This window comes from Ipomoea nil, unplaced genomic scaffold (genome assembly GCF_001879475.1).
Source record: "Ipomoea nil cultivar Tokyo-kokei standard unplaced genomic scaffold, Asagao_1.1 scaffold3147, whole genome shotgun sequence".
NCBI lineage: Eukaryota > Viridiplantae > Streptophyta > Magnoliopsida > Solanales > Convolvulaceae > Ipomoea > Ipomoea nil.
In genome coordinates, this window is record NW_017619575.1 from 241,774 (window position 1) to 262,601 (window position 20,828).

General features: G+C 37.0%; 5 protein-coding genes across 7 annotated transcripts; 3 read left to right on the forward strand and 2 right to left on the reverse strand.

Annotated features, from left to right (window-relative positions):
• Nucleotides 1-391: 391 nt before the first annotated feature.
• On the reverse strand, nt 392-3,554 carry LOC109167271 (probable inactive receptor kinase At2g26730). The gene is made up of 2 exons (XM_019316282.1): nt 1,567-3,554; nt 392-1,305 (listed from the first exon to the last, which is right to left on the reverse strand). The coding sequence occupies exons 1-2, from the start codon at nt 2,444-2,446 to the stop codon at nt 656-658; spliced, it is 1,530 nt and encodes a 509-aa protein (XP_019171827.1). The 5' UTR covers nt 2,447-3,554; the 3' UTR covers nt 392-655.
• A 508-nt stretch (nt 3,555-4,062) lies between these two features.
• Nucleotides 4,063-5,846, reverse strand: LOC109167272. The gene has a single exon (XM_019316283.1). The coding sequence runs from the start codon at nt 5,748-5,750 to the stop codon at nt 4,461-4,463; it is 1,290 nt and encodes a 429-aa protein (XP_019171828.1). The 5' UTR covers nt 5,751-5,846; the 3' UTR covers nt 4,063-4,460.
• A 3,364-nt stretch (nt 5,847-9,210) lies between these two features.
• On the forward strand, nt 9,211-11,760 carry LOC109167019 (3-hydroxyacyl-[acyl-carrier-protein] dehydratase FabZ-like). Its single transcript, XM_019315917.1, has 4 exons — nt 9,211-9,612; nt 9,703-9,763; nt 9,838-9,982; nt 11,241-11,760. The coding sequence occupies exons 1-4, from the start codon at nt 9,387-9,389 to the stop codon at nt 11,490-11,492; spliced, it is 684 nt and encodes a 227-aa protein (XP_019171462.1). The 5' UTR covers nt 9,211-9,386; the 3' UTR covers nt 11,493-11,760.
• A 460-nt stretch (nt 11,761-12,220) lies between these two features.
• Nucleotides 12,221-16,019, forward strand: LOC109167026 (probable protein phosphatase 2C 71). 3 transcript variants are annotated; one of them, XM_019315924.1, is made up of 8 exons: nt 12,221-12,609; nt 12,734-13,281; nt 13,318-13,704; nt 13,985-14,072; nt 14,214-14,383; nt 14,514-14,657; nt 14,790-14,918; nt 15,597-16,019. In XM_019315924.1, exons 1-8 carry the CDS (start codon nt 12,258-12,260, stop codon nt 15,762-15,764), a joined length of 1,986 nt encoding a protein of 661 aa, XP_019171469.1. In that variant the 5' UTR covers nt 12,221-12,257; the 3' UTR covers nt 15,765-16,019. The 3 variants fall into 3 exon arrangements, 2 of the variants coding, with proteins under 2 accessions (XP_019171469.1, XP_019171468.1); XR_002051781.1 differs by having other exon boundaries at nt 12,734-13,704; nt 14,500-14,657; XM_019315923.1 differs by having other exon boundaries at nt 12,734-13,704.
• Nucleotides 16,020-17,019: 1,000 nt separating this feature from the next.
• Nucleotides 17,020-19,812, forward strand: LOC109167298 (non-specific lipid-transfer protein-like protein At5g64080). Its single transcript, XM_019316317.1, has 3 exons — nt 17,020-17,599; nt 17,684-17,710; nt 19,435-19,812. Exons 1-3 carry the CDS (start codon nt 17,251-17,253, stop codon nt 19,608-19,610), a joined length of 552 nt encoding a protein of 183 aa, XP_019171862.1. The 5' UTR covers nt 17,020-17,250; the 3' UTR covers nt 19,611-19,812.
• Nucleotides 19,813-20,828: the final 1,016 nt, after the last annotated feature.

Sequence of the window (20,828 nt, forward strand, 5' to 3'; positions counted from 1 at the left end):
TTTTTTTATTTTTTATTTTTAATTTCATTTTCCTTTTTTTTTTTCCTTTTTTCCCCTCCCCTCCCATCTTCTATTTCCTAATCACTCTTACATTATCCCCCAATTCTCCCCAACTAATGTGGATGCTCTTATCGTGTATGAAATGAGGGATTTATCTCAATAATTGTCAATATAGATTATAGATCATATTGTTATGCAATGGACTTATCAACTCTCTTACATTACAAAATTTTTAGTTTTTCATTTTTTTTTTAATTTTTTCAAGTTAGAAATGTTTTTCTCTCTTTTTTTTTTTTTTTTTTTTTTTTTTTTTTTTTTTTCGTTTTTCAGAAAATGAATTTCTTTTTAGTTAGCATATAACGGTTACAAACAAATTAGCCAATAAAGAAAGGATCAAAGAAAAATGCAACCTTGAATTTGTTATTGAAAATTAAACAACATGAAACTTACTTAACAATATATAGGAATATATGTCTCATGCATGCATACATGCGGATTATGAGAAAATTAAACCAATAACAACGTAACATTAATAATGATGATTAATGATGATAAAAGAAGAATCCATAAATTAGCTAGCTAATCATCGTGATTAATGTTAACTTATGGATTCTTCTTCTATCATAATTAATCAGTATAAATCAAGGCCTCGTACTTATCGTGATGGAGTTTGAGAATTATCAGTCAGTGATAGATCCTCCTCATCTTCTGTCTCACTAACCCTAATCATCTCAACTTCCCGCACCACATCACTCATCTCTGGTCGCTTTTCTGGCGACTTATCGCAGCATTTGATGGCTATTTGGAGCAGCCTCAGCATTCCCTCGCTCGCGCTCCTCTGCACCGCGATTTCCGCGTCGAAGATCTCCGCCGTCCACTCCTCCCTCACGGCGCGGTGAACCCAGCTGCAGAGGTCAGCGCCGTTGACTCCCGCCGGCGCCGATTGCGACGAAACTTTCCCCGTCAATAGCTCGAGAAGCAAGCACCCATAGCTCCACACGTCCGACTTCGCACACACTTTTTTGTAGGTCTGGAACTCCGGGGACCGGTATGAAACCATACGCTGAGCCGTGATCGGCGGGGCGATGAGAGAAGCTAGGCCGTAATCGGTTAAAAGCACGATGTCGCTCTCGTCCAAGAGAACGTTGGTTGATTTAAGGTTTCCGTGCGGAGGAATGCCGCCGCCGCCGACGGTTAGTGGAGTGGAATGGAGGTGCAGATACTCCACTGCTCGTGCCACCGCACGTGCAACCGACAATCTTGCATTCCATCGAAATGGATTGCGTTCTCTCGTCCCTCTTGCTCCTATATATATGCCAAAAATAAAACCCTTTATTTTTGTGATAGAATAAGAATATATATCTATTCTTGTTTTAACACTCTTATAGTACAAGTAGCAACACTCGATAGTTGATTATACACCCGTCTTTGGATTTTAAATTCGTGACATTTCTACATATAGTAGTCTTCAACTATCATTTTTTTTAGAATTTTTCAGCCAAACACACATTGTGTACATGTTGGTTTCAAGTGATATCTGGTCAGGGAGAGATAGAAGAGACTTACTATGAATACGGGTGTACAAGTTACCATTTGGAGCAAATTTGTAGAGCAAGAGCTTCTCATCTTTGGCATAGTAATAGCCAAGAAGAGGCAACAAGTTAGGGTGCTTGTTCTGGGCAATGGACTTAACATGCGCCACAAACTCCTCTCTGCTCAGAGCTCTCAAATCCCTCAGCCGTTTGACCACAACAGTCGGCCCTTCTTCTAGCATGGCTTTGTAGCAATTCCCAAAGTTCCCTTTTCCCAGACCTTCAGCCGAGGCTTTAAGCAGATCATCAAGCTCTATCCTCAAATCAGAGTCCAAAAATGTCAGCTTTCCTCTCTCTCCTGCAGCTGCAGCTTCTCCTCCGTTGGATCTCTCAGTTGATTCTGTAGACATTGTTGTTTCAGTGGTGCTGATGATGGGTTCTCTCACTGCAATCTTCCTCTCCCCGCTTTGATCCACCCCGTTTTGGCTATGGTTAAGATTGCTGTTTTGGGTGAAATTGTTGTTGTTGTTCTTCTTCTTCTGCTGCTGCTTCTTCTTTATCATCATCAAGTCTGCTTCCAGATTCCTGGTTTTCTTGTAGTAATAGATGGAAAGAAACAGGAGAACAACAAGGACGATAACCGTGGCTATAATCAGGAGAGGAAGAGTCATCTTAGCCGGCTTTTCAGGGTTATCGCCACCGTCTTTTGGCTGGCCGGAGGTTGTGTCATTTGCTACATGTGAGAAAATCTCCAGTCTTTTGATGATTTGGAGTTTCCCAGAAAGATTCTTGCCGGAAACAATGGGTTCCTTGAGACCCAAAACTGCATCTCTGTCATTTTCAGCCATGCAGCATTTTTGCAGAACAAGAAGAAAAAGAAGAAGAAGAAGAAACAATTTCAAGAATTTCCACATATTAATTTGACACTCTTAATGCTTCTTCAAATACATAACAGTTGTTTATAAGCTTTGGAGCATCCCTTTACAGCTATATGTTTCATTGTTTTGAAGAAGAATACGAGGATGATTCTCATATATAGATTTTATCAGCTGGGAATCCTAGGAAAACAGTTCATTGGTTTATACATATATCGACCAAATTAACTCCCATAAAAAAATGACAAAAACGAGACAACATAAATGTTTCAGGTAGGTCTGCAATGCAGAGCAAAAACAATGCGGAATTTCTATACAAGAACAATGATTACAGGCTTGTGCTTAATGTACAAGGCTCGAAACAAGTTTTCAGACTATTACAATTAATCCGGTCCAGTAGTGAGCTATTACACAAAAGTGGAGTTTACCCAATACAGGTAGTGAGCTATTACAAAAGAGTAGGTTTACCCCGTGCCAGTATAGTGGTTGCGAGTTTCCCACTTTAAAAAAGAAAAAGGTAGGCTCGAAACTTCTTGCAAACATTGCACAATAAACAACATTACTAAGAGATTGAACCAACATGTAATATATCTTGTCAGCAGCTATATAAAAGATGTGAGCAGATAGAGATTGAGAACATGGAGAACAATATCAAGGGGGAAAGAGATAGGCAATCTCCAGTGAACACTAACAAAAATTACCATAACCCTTTGTATTCAACATCGTAGAAGAGGAAAAGTGAGCAAATAGCAGCTGTCAACAGTTCTTGAGAATTGAACTGTAAAGTGTTTATATCAAATTCAAAATCCATGCAGGACATTACAAAAAAAGGAAACGATAAACTGCCAATCACACAGAACTTACCAGACAAATTGAGTACATGAAACAATGCCCAAGATTCATCATTCAAACTAGCAGTGGTACTCATCAAGACTCAAGAGTTGAGTAATAGATACGCAAGATGCAACCAAGAAGTTTGTAAGACATACTTAAAAACTATGATTAGTTTATGGAATCTTTTAAACACAAAGGCTGCTGTCTTCTAACTCAAATACTTGACAAATTCATCAAAAGCCAAAGCCACAACTAAAGTAACTTGGGAGTACGTTATCATGAGAGATAACATACTCCAAGTTACTTTAGTTGTGGGTGGCTTTGGCTTTTGATGACTTTAATTTGTCAAAATCCTTTAAGAGTTGGCACCTTTTTTAGTTGATTTTCAGAAAGAACCTTGAACTTAACTCTGAAATAGGGAATAAAAAAGCAAGGTTGTTTCAAGAAAGTTGATGGATCAATTTTGTATTTCACTGTGGACCAAAAAACAAAGAGGAAATACTCTGAAACGAAGTCTCTAATTCAAACAATTAAAATACAAATTCTATACACAAGTTATGAGCTTTCATAAAATAAAAATAAAAAAACTGCATTTGGCATTTCAAACACCACAAGACATCAAGTGCAAACAGGCACAACACAAAAACAAGATCCTCAACACTTTCAGGAGGTAACTGGATCTGGTGGGTAACAATTAAGGAGTACTACAAAGTTACACAAAAAAGCTAGTGATGTCTCTTAACAATCTCAAGGGTGTAGATCAGACAATGATAGGAATTAATAATTGAATTCAGCATTCAGAATCCTAACAATGTTGCAAATTTCACACAGAAGAAAGGACACCTGTACAAGGGTTTGAAGATGGAAATATTATACACAAGAAAACCAGGTTCAGCATCCTTTACCTGCCTTCAAGAGAATGAATGAATGAAGTTAGAAAATTCCCCAAGGTGAACAGTTCAATGCAGGTGTTCTCAGGAAACTATAGAAAAACTTACACCGGCAAAACCTGTCATACCCACACACCAAGCACACCAATGAACACCAGTGACAAAGCAAACTGATAGGCACTTCTACATTGTAATTCGTTTGAGGAGTCCAACATATAAATACATGAATAGCTTACTCTAAGTCTTTAATGAATCTAGCCTACACAAACCAACATTTAATCCCACATTCAAAACCGTAAAAACAAATTAAATCCTCACATTATCGATATTCATTTTGAAACCAGAAGAATCTCGGGCTTTTTCGCTTTACTGGGTGTGTTAACATTTGATGTAGCATTTGTTGCAGCAGCCACCTTGGCAGCCTCTCGAGCTCTCCTATCTAGCTGAACCAAACTTCTGGTTGCCAAAATCGCCTGTGGAACCAAGTCATGTTGAGCCCTGGCATACAGACGCTTCACCGCAACTGATGCTGCATTCTTCACATCTTCTGCATTCAAAGGACCCAACAAACAATGCCCTATGATTCTCAGCACAGGCTGCAATAACTCCCAAGGCAGTGGAATTCTCACCCCTTTGGGCTTAGAATCCTCTGAGCTCTCTTCAATCTCCAATTTGCTCAATTCTTCTGAAACATCCTCAATCTCAATAGCCCTAGAATTATCCGAAAAACCGTTACTAAAATTTTCTGATCTCTCATAATTTTCATCCAACTCCGATACACAAGGGCAGTCCTGGCCAGCCCAATCCGCCGCGAATCTACAGAAGTCAACCTTGGACCAACTAGGCATTTGGGAGATCTGTTTGTAGTAACACTCCAGAGCAACGCCAACAATTGAGGCCCGTTTCGTTGACTTCACGGCGATCTGGGGCTCGAGAGGAGGCGATAAAACTCCCACAGACGGGCGAGACTGATTGACCGAAGAACCAGCGGTCGGTTTACTTGGAATTGGAGTTCTCGGAGTGTGATAAAGAGACGGCTGAGATAGATCGGGTATCGAAATGAGAATCGGCTTCCCGCCTCTGGCTTTAGTTTCGGCAGAGTAGAGAGCGAGAAGAACAGCTTCGAAACCCGAGAGAGACGGTGTGGAGGTGGAGGAAGACGAGTGGATGCGGGAGAGGTAGAGGGAGCAGAGGAGAGGAATGAACGAGAGGACAACCAGGCGGAGATCGGTATCGCCGCAGAGGAAAGTATCGTACAGCCAGTGGCACAAGGGATCTTCGCCGGAGCCGGCAGACGGCACCGAGAGGGAAGTAGAGACAGCGTAGTAAGCCGGTTGGGAGAGAAGCAGAGAGCGAGCGGGGCGATCGGAGTCGGCGAGGACAGTGAGCGGCGCGACAGCGGCGCAGTCGTCGAAGGGGAGAATATTAGAGAGAAGGTGGATGCGAGAACGAGCTTTGGATATGGACTCCCACCATGAGTGCATTGGATCGCTGCTATTGTTGCGGGAACTGTCGGCGCCGCCATTCTGGTGGTGGTGGTGAGAAGTGGAGGAGTTGTGAGGGTCAGTAGATGAGGTGGAGGAGGAGGAAGGAGAGCCGCCGGAGATGCGGAAATCCATGGCAGCGGTGGATCGGAAAAATAGGGGCGCAACTGTCGGAACAATCTTCTACGCACTATATTTCAGTATTGGCTTTTTTGCCAAATTCTGCATATTTCAGTATTACACCGCTCAAGTTTAGATAATTTCAAATCTACCCCATAAATCTTCAAAGTTTAAATTACACACATGATATTCTTTAATTAAATCCATTTTTAAGACTTGAAACAGTGATAATGATCTTCGTTTAATCTCTAAAATATCTAATATAATCTAAATCTGATCTGCCCAATTTTGTTGCGGATCAAGCACCCGACTTATAGAGTTAATAAAATAGTCTAACTGTCTTAATAACGCGTTTGGTTGGAGGGATTTTAAATTCTCTTCCCACTTAATTTCCACCTAATTTCAAAGGCCATTAAATTCCGTAGTTTGGTTAGAGGGAATTGCAATTCCCCCATTTTCATGAAATTAAAATCTCATGTCCCCCCCTAGTATTTTAATTCCTGGGAAAAAAAGATAGTGATGAGTCAAAATTATCCCTTTTTTTTTAACCTAAAATTAATGTCTAACAACAATAATGGACATTTTTGACTTTATACTACTTATTCCCTTTCAATTCCCATGTATACCAAACATTAGAATTGAAATTCCTAGTAATTCTATTCCTGTCAACCAAACACTGGAATTTAAATTCCCACTTTATTCCCAGTAATTCAACTCCCATGGAATTACAATTCTTTTCCCACATAATTCCCCCCTCCAACCAAACGCCCTGTAAAGAGTAAACACAATAAAACTAGTTCAAGAGTCTTATACCTTAGTAATTCAATCATTATTCCGTAGACCGTAATCTACACAGTTCTGTAAAACATGATATAAAAATATATAAAATACATTATTCTAATTTATAAAAGACATCATCTTACCCCATATATTAGTATACTATACTATTAGTTTTCAATATATATATATATATATATATATATATATATATATATATATATATATATATATATATTTTATTTATTTTTTTTTTCTAACATATAAAGTACATCATTCTAACTCATAAAATACATTATCTTACCACATAATGTTCATTCTTTTAACATGCGTGCAGAACAAAGATTTTTTTTTTTAAATCTAAACGACGTTGTTTTGGACCGTGGTCTATAATCCACACAATAATTACAACTATACTCTCATTATTATTAAAGTAAAATAATAATTATTTTAACTTATAAAAGACATCATCTTACCCCATATATTAGTATGTTGGAAAAAATAGCTAAAAATGGCATAAAATGGCATGTTAAGTGGCTATTTTGTGGTACAATTATCAGTGGGGTCCACTTCCGATTTGGGTCGGGTTAAAGTGGATTCGGATTCTTCGTAGTGAGACGAAGAGATCGATATATTGTACGCTCAAAACAGATAATGGGTGAATGAGATATTGATTCTCAAAGTAGACCCATTTGAGTTGGAAAATGAAGGGAAAAAGTGTGCTTTTTTCCCACATTGCTTTGGAATGAAGATTTCCCCCCCTTATATACAAGAGCTCTTTTGAAGCTTGTAGAATTGTATAGCATAGAGGCTCTCTCGTGCGGGGGGGGGGGGGGGGGGGGGGGGTGCAAATCAAATTCCAACTAGCAGAGATTGGAAAAGGCTTGATTCAAGCCCGAGCTCGGCTGGTGTGCGCCGGCACCAAAGTTAGTTCTAACTGTTGGGGGGCTGTTACGGGATTAATTCCCAGGTAGTGGTCTGCTGTTATATCTGTTGGAAGGCAGCTTTAATGTCATTTTTAATTGCCATAATAAAGGCTATTGGCTTCATCTTTTAGCCTCAAAACCTCTCTGCTTCTACTCTTTCTTTAAGCCATACTGTGTTCATAGCCATTGTCTTGCTCGCCGGATCCTTTGTTTGAATGCTCAAACATTGGATCATAGCAAGTTTTATCCTAGGAAGCCTAGGCCACAACGCTCCTAGCATCTACGGGAGGTGGCAAATAAGGTTTTAAGGAAAGAGTGCACACTTGACTCTTGCAAAAACCCAACACCAAACACTAGCCAATTTTCTTCAAAATTTTCTTCCCTTCTTTCCAGAAAATAATAGTCAATTTTTATTTGATTATTATTTGTTTTCTACCAACGGTTCCTACATAGTATACTATACTATTAGTTTATATATATATATATATATATATATATATATATATATATATATATATATATATATATATATATATTTTTTTCTAACATATAAAGTACATCATTCTAACTCATAAAATACATTATCTTACCACATAATGTTTATTATTTTAACATACGTGCAGAACAGAGATTTTTTTAAATCTAAACGACGTTGTTTTGAACCGTGGTCTATAATTCACACAATAATTACAACTATACTCTCATTGTTATTAAAGTAAAAAAATTGTCCCCTTTCAAATTTCAAAGTTGAGATATACTACATTTTCTCGTCATATACCGGTATAACTTTTTTTTTTTTTTTCATTTATAAAAAGGGATGCCTTCACTGAAGCTCAAACCTATCACCTCCCACATAAAGGAGCAACGTGGTACTATTGGACTACAAGGTCCTTGGTATATATTGTTATAACTTTGTTACTATTTAATTTTAACATGGATGACTTCGTCATTATTACCATATATTTTTCTATTAGTCAATTATTATTTTATTAAAATTATTATATAATTAATTTAATTGTCGTTTATATTTAAATGTGTTTGATAAATTATATGTATATCATTACATGTAAAATGGCATATAAATACATAAATATATTTTGCTACTCCGTATTTACAACTCTTGAAGTGCATTTACCATTTATTATTGTTGATTGTTGTTATTAATTATTTTTAACTATTTTGTTTGTTTGTTTTTTTTTTAGTAATAATGTTATAATTGTAATGAAATACTTTGCATCAATAATAAATCAATATTCAAATTACTAGAATAGCAATTTGGTTTTTTTTTTTTTTAATAAAGAAAGTACATAAAAGTTGCCTCATGGACAATCTCTTTTTGTACTTTACAAGCTTGCATGACACATGAGCAACAATCAGTGACAGATTCAAAAAATTATCTTAGTGGGGCGAATATTAAATGACGTTAGAAATGTCAATGACAAAATATCAAACAACTATAATAAGGTTAAAATACAAAATACCTTATAAATTATAAATTATAATATATTTATGAAAAAATATGAAACATAATAAATTAGATAAAATAATTTGAATAATAATATATTTATAAATACTTTTAAATTTTAATTTCTTTTAGTTATTAGATCAATTTTTTAAAATTAATTCGAATACAATAAAGTATATTATAAACTTGTATACTACATTAATTAAAGGAATATAGTTCAAATTAGTATTTCAGGAATAATGTAGATGCAATTGACCATTTCGCCCCTAGCACTGTTCTGCTGGGCAGTGGGCACGAAGTCATGAATGATGTTTTGATATCTCCGCCCTCCCCTCAGCAGCGAACAAATCGTCACCTACTTTAACCTCGCAACTCTCGCCCCCACCTTACATTAACGCCCGCAGGCCGTACCTCTCTTTCTTTACCAGTCTGCGTTCAATCTCTTCACCCCATTCAAAGACGCAGCTTTGAGAGCTATCAGAAATGGCGTCTACTGCTCTCTCACAGTCTTTTTTCTCCACTCTCACTCCCCACTCTGCCGCTTCTCACAAGACCCTCGACAATGCTTCTTCCCTCTCGTTGAATCGCTCGCTGCCCTTCAAATCTCACCCCTTGTCGACCCAATGCGATAAAACCCGGCCTAGTTTCGTCACCAAATGTACTGCAAATGAATCGGCCACCAAAACCCCCGAGACCCCTATTGAATTGAGTATGCATTCTTTACGGTCTTAATTTCTGCTAAAGTTTCGAGCTTTACTGTGGTTTTGTTGAAATTTGCTCTCTTGTTGTGTGTTTTTAGGTTACCCTTCATTTCCGTCTGTGGTGGATATCAATCAGATTATGGATATTCTACCTCACCGGTAACTGTTTTCAGTCATTTTGATCTTTCTTTGCAAATAGATTTGGTTACTGATTTGGGTTGTCCGTTTTGCAGTTATCCATTTTTGCTGGTGGATAGAGTGATTGAGTACAATCCGGGAGTTTCAGCGGTTGGAATCAAGAATGTTACTATTAACGACCAGTTCTTCAACGGACACTTTCCGGGGAGGCCAATCATGCCTGGTGTTCTCATGATTGAGGTATATAATTCATGTTCTTCTTTATATCATAGTCTGATGGTTTTCAGATGTGACTGAAAATGCTTTATAGGTTTATTAGAAACCATATTGCCTCCAGATTTAATACCCTCTGGTTCAAAATGAGAATATCTATTGCTGGTTTGGGCAAATTCGACAAGTTAATTACTTCAATCAAATGTTTTACTATAGGCAAAATGATATTTTTTTAATGGGAATTCACAAGCCTGAAAGTGGAGGTTATGTGGGGATTTTATTGCTGTAAGATCCAAGAGGAAAGTACATGGAGGAGGGTTCATACACTCATACCATCTTACCTATTTATTCCATACCGCCTTACAAACATAGGGTAGCCTATCATTATGAGGTAGTAAAGCTTTGCAATTGAGGATTTTTCTCTCAAGAAAAGATGAGTAGAGCAGTGCTGGATTTCCAAATAATGATTAAAGATTCGATGTAACTTTCTTTTTGAATATTTATTAGTTTTGCTATGAAGATAAAGATTTGTTGTGGTTTTCCTGAGAAGCATGCCTTTCAAGTTCCAAGATAGAGGATATAGCTGAATTCTACATATTTATGTGTTTGAATGTTTGATACTCTACTTTCAGCTGCAAGGACGGAGATCTGATGATTAATGTCTTGATAGCTTTGTTCTGTGGACGTTAGTAATTCTTTGCCATTCTCAGCTTGCACCCATACTTTTTTTGGTTGCATAGTTGGGTTCTTCTGGTCAGATTTATACCTTTTATTATCCTAAGAAAACAACTTGATTTGATAGTATCGTGGAAAAAGAACCTTGGTGGCAGAACTAGAAATTAGAGAACAGATGATTCTTATATTATGTCAGATTCAGGATCGTGTTCAAATTACTGGAGTGAAGAAGTGCATTATCTATTCATATTGGGAATTTTTGCATTTAAATTGTTTTGCTCCATTGTTCATTGGCTGAAATATGCTCTTCCAATATGCCAAACAAGATATACTTGGTTTGTACTAGTGCCAACTTAATTTTGTTGTAAAAGTTAGATTGTTTGAGGCCTCGAGCTTTGATTCTTTCTCCCCTTGTGTCAAAGGACTTCTTCAGTTATATTATCGCAAATTTGGACTATGCTGTCCTTTTCTTATGATTGTGGTCTTGTTTTAAGATGAACATTGAGTACAGCCGGTGTATGTTGTTTGTTTTAATGTCGCGGGTTCAAAAATGTTTTAACTTTCACGCTGGGCCAATTAGTCTCATTGGATTGGATTCTGGTTTTTGTAGGCACTGGCCCAAGTTGGCGGGATAGTCATGCTGCAACCCGAAGTAGGAGGCTCCCGTAGCAACTTCTTCTTTGCTGGAATCGACAAAGTAAGATTCAGGAAGCCGGTGGTGGCGGGAGATACTTTGGTGATGAGAATGACGCTCACCAAGCTGCAAAAACGCTTTGGAATAGCGAAGATGGAAGGAAAAGCCTATGTGGGAGGTGACTTGGTTTGCGAGGGTGAGTTTTTGATGGCCACAGGCAGCGAGTAGAAGGGCGCGAAGCACTCGAGTCCCCACCCACCCCCTCCCCCCTCCCTTTGATGTTTGATCAGAAAATTGCTGAACTTGTTTGTTTGGATAATGCCTGCAATGGCTTCCAATTATCCCCTCTTCACCACCAGTTTTCTCATTGAGGACAGTGTCTCTTAGGACAAGCTAATTGCTCATCTTTTGTTAGAGAATGTTGTATGATGATTTGAATATTTATTTGGTCTTCTTGCTCCAACTATCTGCCAAAGTCTTTTTGTTTTTGTCTCAATATATTAAGTTGTCATTATATGAATGGAAAATTGGAGAAATAAAAAAAAAAAAATCCAATTTGAACATGAATAAAGGGATTTGAGTAGATCTGAATTCGCAATTTTTCTCATCATCCCACCTTAAAAAGGAAAATTCAAGTAAATAGTGTTTCTAATAAAAATAAAATGTAAAATTGCAGTAAACACAATGGTGTTAAATTCGTAAATACTTTCTTCACATATTGAAATGTCACTGTTCTCATTCGGATTCAAACCAACCTGGATCTTTGACATTCGTTTTTGATTTGATAAATCTTCTTAATTTGAACCGTTTATCACTGACTTACTAGTAATTAGAGTGTATCTATAGCTGTAAGTTTTCCCATAAATCAAAGAATCCTTGATTGGGATGATATTTTTGTTTGTTTGTTTTGTTTTATCAAGAATGTAATATGGGCATGGCCCTATGCCCATGTCCATGTCAGCAATCTTACCGGGGTAATTTGATCCACGTGGCATGACGATTTGTCCCCTTCGCGGGAAATCTCCAAGCCTAACGATCATCTGCTGCACTGCATCCACAAACCCAATTCATGAAGATTTGTCTCGAGAGTATCAATGCATTTTGAAGAACAATATCAGCTGTGCAAGCAGACTACACCCGATGGCTGATCTTCTTTCCAATTCCATACCCAAATTCCCACTCTTTAATCCCGCCTATACTCCTCCCAAGCTCCTTCACCCATTTTCAGCTCTTTCAAGAACCTCCATAGCTGGAAGATGGAGCAGAAGAAGAAGAAGAAAGCCGCCTCAAATCATATTCTTCTGCAAACCCAGTTCCCAAGATCTTGCAGTCATTTCAACCCACGGTACATTTCTTTATCCCTTCCCTTTTTTTCAATTTAACAAGTATAATTCAGGGCAAAGTTTTAATTTTTTTCCTTATTTAGTATGTTTTTAAAAAATTTAAGGTATTTGTTATTGTTGTGGCAGAACATGGTGATGGTAGTCTGATATTCCGGTTTGGGGATCCAAGTGAGCTTGCAAAAGAGGAGGAATCCAAGCCTGAGAAGGTGGGGAGTGAAGATGTGGAGGAATTTAGTGTGGTGAAAGTGTTGGATGGAGATTGTGAGAGAGAAGTGATTGTTAAGAATGTCGAGAGAAAAGTTAGGGCTGATGCCACTGTTACTAAGATTTCTGATTCAGTAGTAATTAGGAGTGAAGGCAGCAGTCTTTTGGAAAGAGGCATTGAATCAGTAGATGAGCAGTTGTTGGAAATTTCTGATGATTGTTTCGCATCTTCGGTTCACCAGACAGGATTGCTCGATGAGATTGTAGTAGAGAAGGATGGGGGCCGAGTTTCAATCGAATTGATAGATACTATGGAAGTTCAGGCAGAACAAAGTGATAGAGAATTGAGTGAGAAATCTGCCTCTGAGGTTTGTACAACGAATGTCGTGGATCTTGAGAAGAAGGATTGGGGCGAAGCTTCAATCCCATTGACAGATAATGTGGAAGCTCAGGCGGAAGAATTTGATACAGGGTCAAGTGGGGAATCGGTCTCTAAGGTTAGTACGGAGAACGTTGTAGCTCTAGAGAACGATGGGGGCAAAGAATCAATTCCATTGATAGATAATGTGGAAGTACAGGCAGAACAAGGTGATAGGGAATCGAGCGAGAAGTTATTAGAAGATTCAGTGGCAGAAGTGCAGGATTCTTCTGGCTCTGAGATCACCGAGGAAAATGCTATACCTAAGGATGGGAAATTTTCAGAAGAGCACGAGGCTGAAAGCTCGGTTTCATTGAGAGATAATGGTGGTGAATCCACGATACAATCAATATCTTCTGATGTTGATTCTTCAATGACTGTAACTGTCAATTATGTCAATCAGGAAAGTAGTGACATTCAAACAGCAAAACTTGTGCTATCTTCTGGTGCAGCTTTATTGCCACATCCCTCTAAGGTATATTACATATAATCTTTTTGGCTTTTCATATGAATTATTGTGATGTTCTATCTTCTGAAATTCGAGAATAATGACCTCGACACCACAAGATGATAAGAGATCAATTTACATCGCACTGAGACTCAGAATTTTACGCTATTTGTTTGGTTATATTGATACTAAAGTACATCACAAAGTGAGTATATCATTCCAGATTGATATATTGGTAATTAATGGTTTTTTATCTCCTCTATGACATTAAGCATTATAAGTAATTCAAATAAATAATAAATTCCAGGCATTGACAGGTGGAGAGGATGCATATTTTGTGACCAATCAGAACTGGCTAGGCATAGCTGATGGAGTTGTTCAGTGGTCTCTCGAAGGTATTCCTTTCTAATATGTTTGAGTTTTACGCTTTGTGAAACCATAATGCTAGTTTTACTTTGTGCATACCATTCTTGTTATCATTCTTTACCTCAAATCTGAATTGGAGCATACAATTACGTTCATTTCCATCTATTCAGGAATTTATCCGGGATTATATTCCAGAGAACTCATGGAGAATTGCGAAAAGGTTATATTGCAGTCTGGCAGTGATTCGGGAACTGATCCTAAGGTAGTTCTTAAACTGAGCGTGGCAAAAGTAGAGTCTCCTGGATCCTCAACGGCTTTGATTGCACACTTTGATGGTCAGGTACTATGGTGTTGATTCAAATCCTCTTTGCTTGAAGTATAACGAAAATGGTTTACGTTAGCAAATTACAAAACTGGGATCCATTAAGCTCCTCGGGTGCTCGCTGTAAAGTACAGCTGAATGGTTGCAGGCTTTCCATGTGGCTAATATCGGAGACTCTGGGTTTATGATCATAAGGAACGGTGTCATATATAAGAAGTCATCTCCAATGCTCCATGAGTTCAATTTCCCCATGCAAATCGAAAGCGGTGATGATCCCTCTCAAGTTGTGGAGGTAATAACTACTTGGCGTGAATATGCATAAAAGAACTCGATTTAGTAACTCCATTTATGTTTCCCTGTTCTTAGAAGAGATCTAATATATCAAGCTGATCAAATTCTTCCGGTTTGAATATTTTTACATCAGGAATACAGAATTGAGTTAGATGAGGGGGACATCGTGGTCACCGGAACTGATGGTCTTTTCGACAATTTGTATGCACAAGAAATAGCATCGATTATCACAAAATTGTTGGAAGCTAACGAAACACCTAAGGTGCCTGCAGTTCTATCTTCTTCCCCCCACCCTCCCCTTACTAGAATGAGTAAATAACATAAGATGGGTGCATTGGTTTTTTAATTTTTACATACACGGGGAATTGATTTTAAGGCTTAACCTCGAATCTATGACACTAGACTACAAGGTCCTTATGGGTATTGGTTTTATACCTTACCTAAATAGGTGATTACCCATTCTTTTTGAATTTGAAGTAAGACATTGTAGTACAAGCACTTTGAGAAACCCGTAGACTATTGAGACATCTTGCAATTTAACTTTGTTGGGTGGAGGGCGGTGAAGGGCCAAGTCCAGCACTAGGTGGCTAGGGGATTGTTGGGCGAAGGCTTGAAGGGCCAAGTCCAGGACCCTGTCTCTCGAAAATGTGGCGGTATAAGGAAATAAAGCTTCACCTTCGCTACAAGCTATAGCTTTTAGTGTAATGGTAAGCGTTTGACTCTAACACGTGGTATCAGAGCCAGTTCACAAACAGGGCTAAACGCCTCCACCAAGGCTCCGGGACAAGAGCAACGAGGCCTTTGGGATTGGGGTGCAGTCCTTTTTTTTTGGTGTTACCAACTACTTCCTCACATCCCTTTTCTTGATCCGAAAACCTGAATTCATCCTACAAAGCATTGTTTTATCCTATGAAAGAATTCTTTGTTTCTATCCAACCAGGAAATTGCTGAGATCTTGGCTACAAGGGCACAGGAAGTTGGTGGCGCCACGTCGGGAAGAACCCCATTTTCTGATGCAGCCCAAGCAGCTGGATATGTGGGGCAAACTGGAGGAAAGCTTGATGATGTAGCTGTAATTGTGTCACTGGTTCAAGATCCCACTCACTGAGTGGCAGACAGACAGGGTATAGTATCAACTGCTTTATGTTGTGCCAACATTATTCTGGCTCCTTAACCATGATTATTCAAAGAAAAACATGTTTTCCTCTTCATCTTCCTGTATCTTAACTTGGGCAATCGATGTTGGATGGCCTAGCTCTTTTGCAGTTGACCATTTTATTAATCAAAAGCTTATGGAGAAAAGCAGAGTGATTAGTCTTAGATAGCTGTGCTAATCTTGAATCATTAACTTTCTGGAAAAAAAGAGGTTTTGGTGTTTGAATAAGTTGACTTTTCTTCAACATTTGGGACTGTTTTTATGACAGAGTTATTATAAATCAGTTCAATTTTAGTAAATAGAAAGTTTATTTTTATTATATTATACCTTCATATTTTGAAGGTTCATTTTTAGTATATTATCAAAAAATAAATTTTTAGTGTATTAATAAATATGAATATTTATTACGCTAGAAACGGCGATTGATTGGTGTACAATGTTGAAACTAATGATGGCCTCACTTGTGAACACTTTTTCTTCTTGTGTATATTTCTGTATATTGGTGGGGCATACTTTTGAGCATCCGCCGAAAAATGATTAAAATCAAGGCCTGATTGCATTATGCGAATTGTTTTTAGCATATAATATAAAATATAAAATGTGTGATTTAATTATCAATTTAAATTTTTATTTGAGACGAAATATATCTTTCAATTGTTATTGATTCGTGAAATGGAGTATGAAAAATAGAAATGTGAGGGCAATGATTACTTGGCATGGGTAATAAAATTAGCTTTAAGATGAGCAGCTAACTTTGCCAATTTCAAATGAGAAATGGGCGTTAATTTTGGCATAAAGCACATTCTACTTTTGGGCTGCATGCTTATTATTGTATAAGCATGACATTATACTCTCTCTCTCACTTTAATTTGCTTCCATCTCTCAATCAATAATTAATGTATGTGATGTATAATTCAACTGCTCCAATCTCACCCTTTATTATTAATAACAGTGTAATTAAAGTAAGCTCATACGCATTTAGTTCACTGATTCGTAAATAATATTTAGAAAAAGAGATCAAAATTTGAACTATGACAGCAATAATGTATAGATTTCTTATATGTACTGTCATTTGGTACTGTCTATTGAGCTGAATAAAAATTGAGATGAAATATATATATTTTCAATTCTTTCAAATATTAAAATTTTCAATTTTCAACAAACACCCTATCATCCGGAACCGTATAGTCTAGCAAAGAAACGAGACATCAATTCCGTGGCCATTACGCCACGTGCCCCCCCAAATTTCCATGTTCACATGATACCCGATTCTCACTCGTAACTCACCCGACCCGACTCATTGAGCCCAGCCGGTCCCCCCCATCTCCATCATTATATAACCCACCCAAAGAGTCCAAGATCTTTCACTCACCACGGCCTCAAAATTCTCCGTAATTGTTTCTCCGGCTTTCTTTCTATCACTCAAAATTTTTCAAAAATGGCGACGGGACTGAACACTATCGGGCCACTAGCGGTGGCCATGCTCGCAGTATGGGCGATCGCAGTGGACTCCGCGCACCATGCAGCGCCGGCGCCGGCGGTGGATTGCAACAGCGTCATCCTCAACCTGGCCGGTTGCCTGACCTTCGTCACCAACGGCAGCACCGAGGCGAAGCCGCAGGGGAGCTGCTGCTCCGGCCTCAAAATGGTGCTGAAAACCAACGCGGAGTGCCTGTGCGAAGGGTTTAAGAACAGCGCCCAGCTCGGCGTCGTCCTCAACGTCACCAAAGCCCTCGCTCTCCCCTCCGCTTGCCACGTCTCCGCTCCCTCCGTTAGCAACTGCGCCTGTCAGTATTTTCTTCTTCACTCATGAAATTTGAATTCATACATTTTTAAAAATAATTTTCTCTTTACTTTTCAACAATTTACAGTGAACACCGGCAGCATTTCTTCTCCAGGTACGTCTCCGTCTCTCAGATCTGTTCTATAACTTCCTTTATCCGAAAAACAAAAAATGAAAATATTTAATTATTATTTTTTGGAATTTATTGATAATTGTGTGAATTTATATAAATCAATCAATTATTAAACCTTATTACAGTATATTTGTTCTATTTGATGTGTTGATTTATAGTTGATAAAGTGTGAAAGAAGTTATTTATAATATTAAGTTTAGAATTATTATATAAATTTTATATATTTATTATACATTAAAAACTATGAAAGCTGAAAGTTAGTCAGTTTATTCGTGTTTGTCAATTAATTATGGATAAAAATATGGAAGTTGAAGGTTAGTCAGTATATTTTTTATCCTTTGTCGGCTGACACCTTCAAATATTAAACTATATAGCTAAATTCCGTAACTTGGGCATCATAAATGTGACCTGCATTAACAGCAGGTGGGTGGGACCAAACAAACTGTATCAGTGTATGGCATTGATTTTTCATATTTCTAAATAGATTTCATCATTTCAAGAAGCTGAAAGATAACCGAGCTTTTGGTTTACTACTTCAATTCTAGAAGAAAAAAAAAATAAAGAATGGTAATATGGTGATTTTAGTCAATTAGTTATACTCATAGCAGAAAAAAAGAGTCAATTAGTTATACTCATATTATAGATTGGGTTAATCATTAATGAATTATTACTCTACATAAATTTTACCCTTTTAATTATGTTTAAAGTGACAACTTTAGTCCACCACTAACAAATTATGTTAATATTAATAATGCATTTTAAGTTTTCAAAATAATGAAAATATTGAGGGACACCTTAGTAATTTTGTATTTATAAAAATTCAATTAAGTGTTTTGGTTTCTAAGTTTACTAAATATTACTAGTTGAAATGGTGTTGTTTCATGTCAATAAATTAGAGTGAGTATTCAATATACAAGCACTTTCAATTCATGTCATTTCCATTTTCTTTATATATATATATATATATATATATATATATATATATATAAACAGTGGTTTTACCAATATTGCATTAAATTGATATGAATGTACATGCATTAAATTGATATGAATATACATATTATAATTCACAAATCAATGATTGTTATTTGAGCATTCACTTTGCTTAACAAAAACATTACAAATAGAACATATTGGCAATATATTACACATATATAAATATGAAACCAAGCATATAAATATCATCTTGATTATTTAGAAACATAAATTCATTATCTAGTAAATTGACATTTAACTTTGAAGCTAAAGATGTAGATACGCACTTATAAATCTTTGAAGCTAAAGATGTAGATACGTACTTATAAATCTTAGAATAAATTTAGTTGATGGAATTTGAGAACTCTATGAAATGGCTAATATGTCTTTAATAATTTAAGAATTCAAAGTGCAATATTAATTTTAATAGAATTTGTTAGTAATGGACTAAAACAGCCACTTTACACATAATTAAAGGGGAAAGTATGTATATAATAATAATTCATAGATTGAAGTATAATTAATGGACTAAAACCGTAATAAAAGGATAATTTTCTTGTATGGAAAAATATTTCATTTACTTTAATTCTTTAGAAAAATAGAAAACTTCCCCTTTTACTTCAAATCAAATTGGTCCACACACAAAAAAAAATTGACTTTTTGAGTTGGTAAATGTACATTTCCTTGAAGTGTTTGCTTAAAATTGTTGGTGACACATGGTTTTCTTGTAGCTCCATCGCCATTAGCGCAACCTCCAAGCTCAATTGCAGTCGCACCTATAGGATCTAATCAGGTAGCGCCCGGGCCAGCTCAGGGAGTGCCACCGTCTTCTGCAATGGCAGCGGCAGGATCCATTGCCGCCACTGTGACTGCGGCAGCCGCAGCAGCATTGCTGGTGGTGTTTTGAGACAGGGTTGGGGAATTGTGTTTGTGATGTTTGATCATAGTAGTATAGTATAGTGGTATATTTAGTAGGTGGTGTTTGTCTGGTATTATAGCTGGAATTATTGTCGTGAGGGAGAAAACAGGGTATTGGTGTCACTTGTCAGATGCCTGCAGGTTTTGAATTTGAATGATTATGGATGGGGACATGTTTTGCTGGTTTCATATTTCTTTCTTTCCTTCTTTCCATTGCTAACTAATATAGCTGCCACCATTCTTGATGAAGCACATGCTCTGGGGTTTATCATGTACATTATAAATCCTTTCCTGATTATGTACTTGTTGTACATAATTTGATTCAGAACCCTCAATACATATGGTAAATTCTGATATTACACTGAGAAAAGTATGGTCTAAAAATTGTATAGTACACTTAAAGTTGTCAAAACAAGCTTTGTTTGTCGTGTTCGTCTTTTCCATCACTTTAGAGCATTCTCACTAATACTTTTTTCTTAATTTTTTATATGATATGGAAGGGTGGAAGAAAGAGAAGAAAACAAATTTGCAAGAAATAAAATTATTTTTTTTTTTAAATCGCACGCGTGCATTGCACGTGCCTATATCACTATTTTTTTATTTTTTTAATTTTTGACAAACTTGTTTTTCTTTATTTGCCTCCCCCCCCACCCCCTTTTTTTTTTTTTTTGCTCTTTGTCACTCTCTCTCTCTCAATTGGACTGACAAAAACTCCCTCCATTGAGATTGCTCTTATATAGGTAAGAGATAAGTTTCAATTTTAGCAGCTTGCAAAGAGTGGGCCTCATAGGCCCGCAGCCTTACTTTCCGCAAATTATGCTGTGCAACCGAATGCACCTTGCAAGGTGCATACGGTTGCAAAACGGCACCGTTTTGATTAAAAAAACGTGCGTCCCACTTAAAGAATAAATCAGGTTCGATTCCTGGCAATAGCATTTTTATATATCTAGAAATTCATAACTATATATCCACAGTGAATGAATGAAGTAAAAATTCACAATGAATGAATGAACTAAATATCCACAATGAATGAACTAAATATCTACAATGAATGAACTAAATATCTATAAATTCATAACTATATATCCATAAATTCATAACTATATATCCACAATGAATAAACTAAATATCTATAAATTCATAACTATATATCCACAAATTTATAACTATATATCCAGAAATTCATAACTATATATCCACAATAATG

Bases quoted from the DNA above. Each gene is read 5' to 3' on its own strand.
- LOC109167271 (XM_019316282.1), bottom strand. From the start codon at position 2,446: ATGTGGAAATTCTTGAAATTGTTTCTTCTTCTTCTTCTTTTTCTTCTT. The intron at 1,306-1,566 runs GTAAGTCTCTTC...GCATATATATAG, and splicing joins CTTGTACACCCGTATTCATA to GAGCAAGAGGGACGAGAGAA.
- LOC109167272 (XM_019316283.1), bottom strand. From the start codon at position 5,750: ATGGATTTCCGCATCTCCGGCGGCTCTCCTTCCTCCTCCTCCACCTCA.
- LOC109167019 (XM_019315917.1), top strand. From the start codon at position 9,387: ATGGCGTCTACTGCTCTCTCACAGTCTTTTTTCTCCACTCTCACTCCC. The intron at 9,764-9,837 runs GTAACTGTTTTC...TCCGTTTTGCAG, and splicing joins ATGGATATTCTACCTCACCG to TTATCCATTTTTGCTGGTGG. The intron at 9,983-11,240 runs GTATATAATTCA...TGGTTTTTGTAG, and splicing joins CTGGTGTTCTCATGATTGAG to GCACTGGCCCAAGTTGGCGG.
- LOC109167026 (XM_019315923.1), top strand. From the start codon at position 12,258: ATGACGATTTGTCCCCTTCGCGGGAAATCTCCAAGCCTAACGATCATC. The intron at 13,705-13,984 runs GTATATTACATA...AATAAATTCCAG, and splicing joins TATTGCCACATCCCTCTAAG to GCATTGACAGGTGGAGAGGA. The intron at 14,658-14,789 runs GTAATAACTACT...TTTTTACATCAG, and splicing joins ATCCCTCTCAAGTTGTGGAG to GAATACAGAATTGAGTTAGA.
- LOC109167298 (XM_019316317.1), top strand. From the start codon at position 17,251: ATGGCGACGGGACTGAACACTATCGGGCCACTAGCGGTGGCCATGCTC. The intron at 17,600-17,683 runs GTCAGTATTTTC...AACAATTTACAG, and splicing joins CTCCGTTAGCAACTGCGCCT to TGAACACCGGCAGCATTTCT. The intron at 17,711-19,434 runs GTACGTCTCCGT...GTTTTCTTGTAG, and splicing joins CGGCAGCATTTCTTCTCCAG to CTCCATCGCCATTAGCGCAA.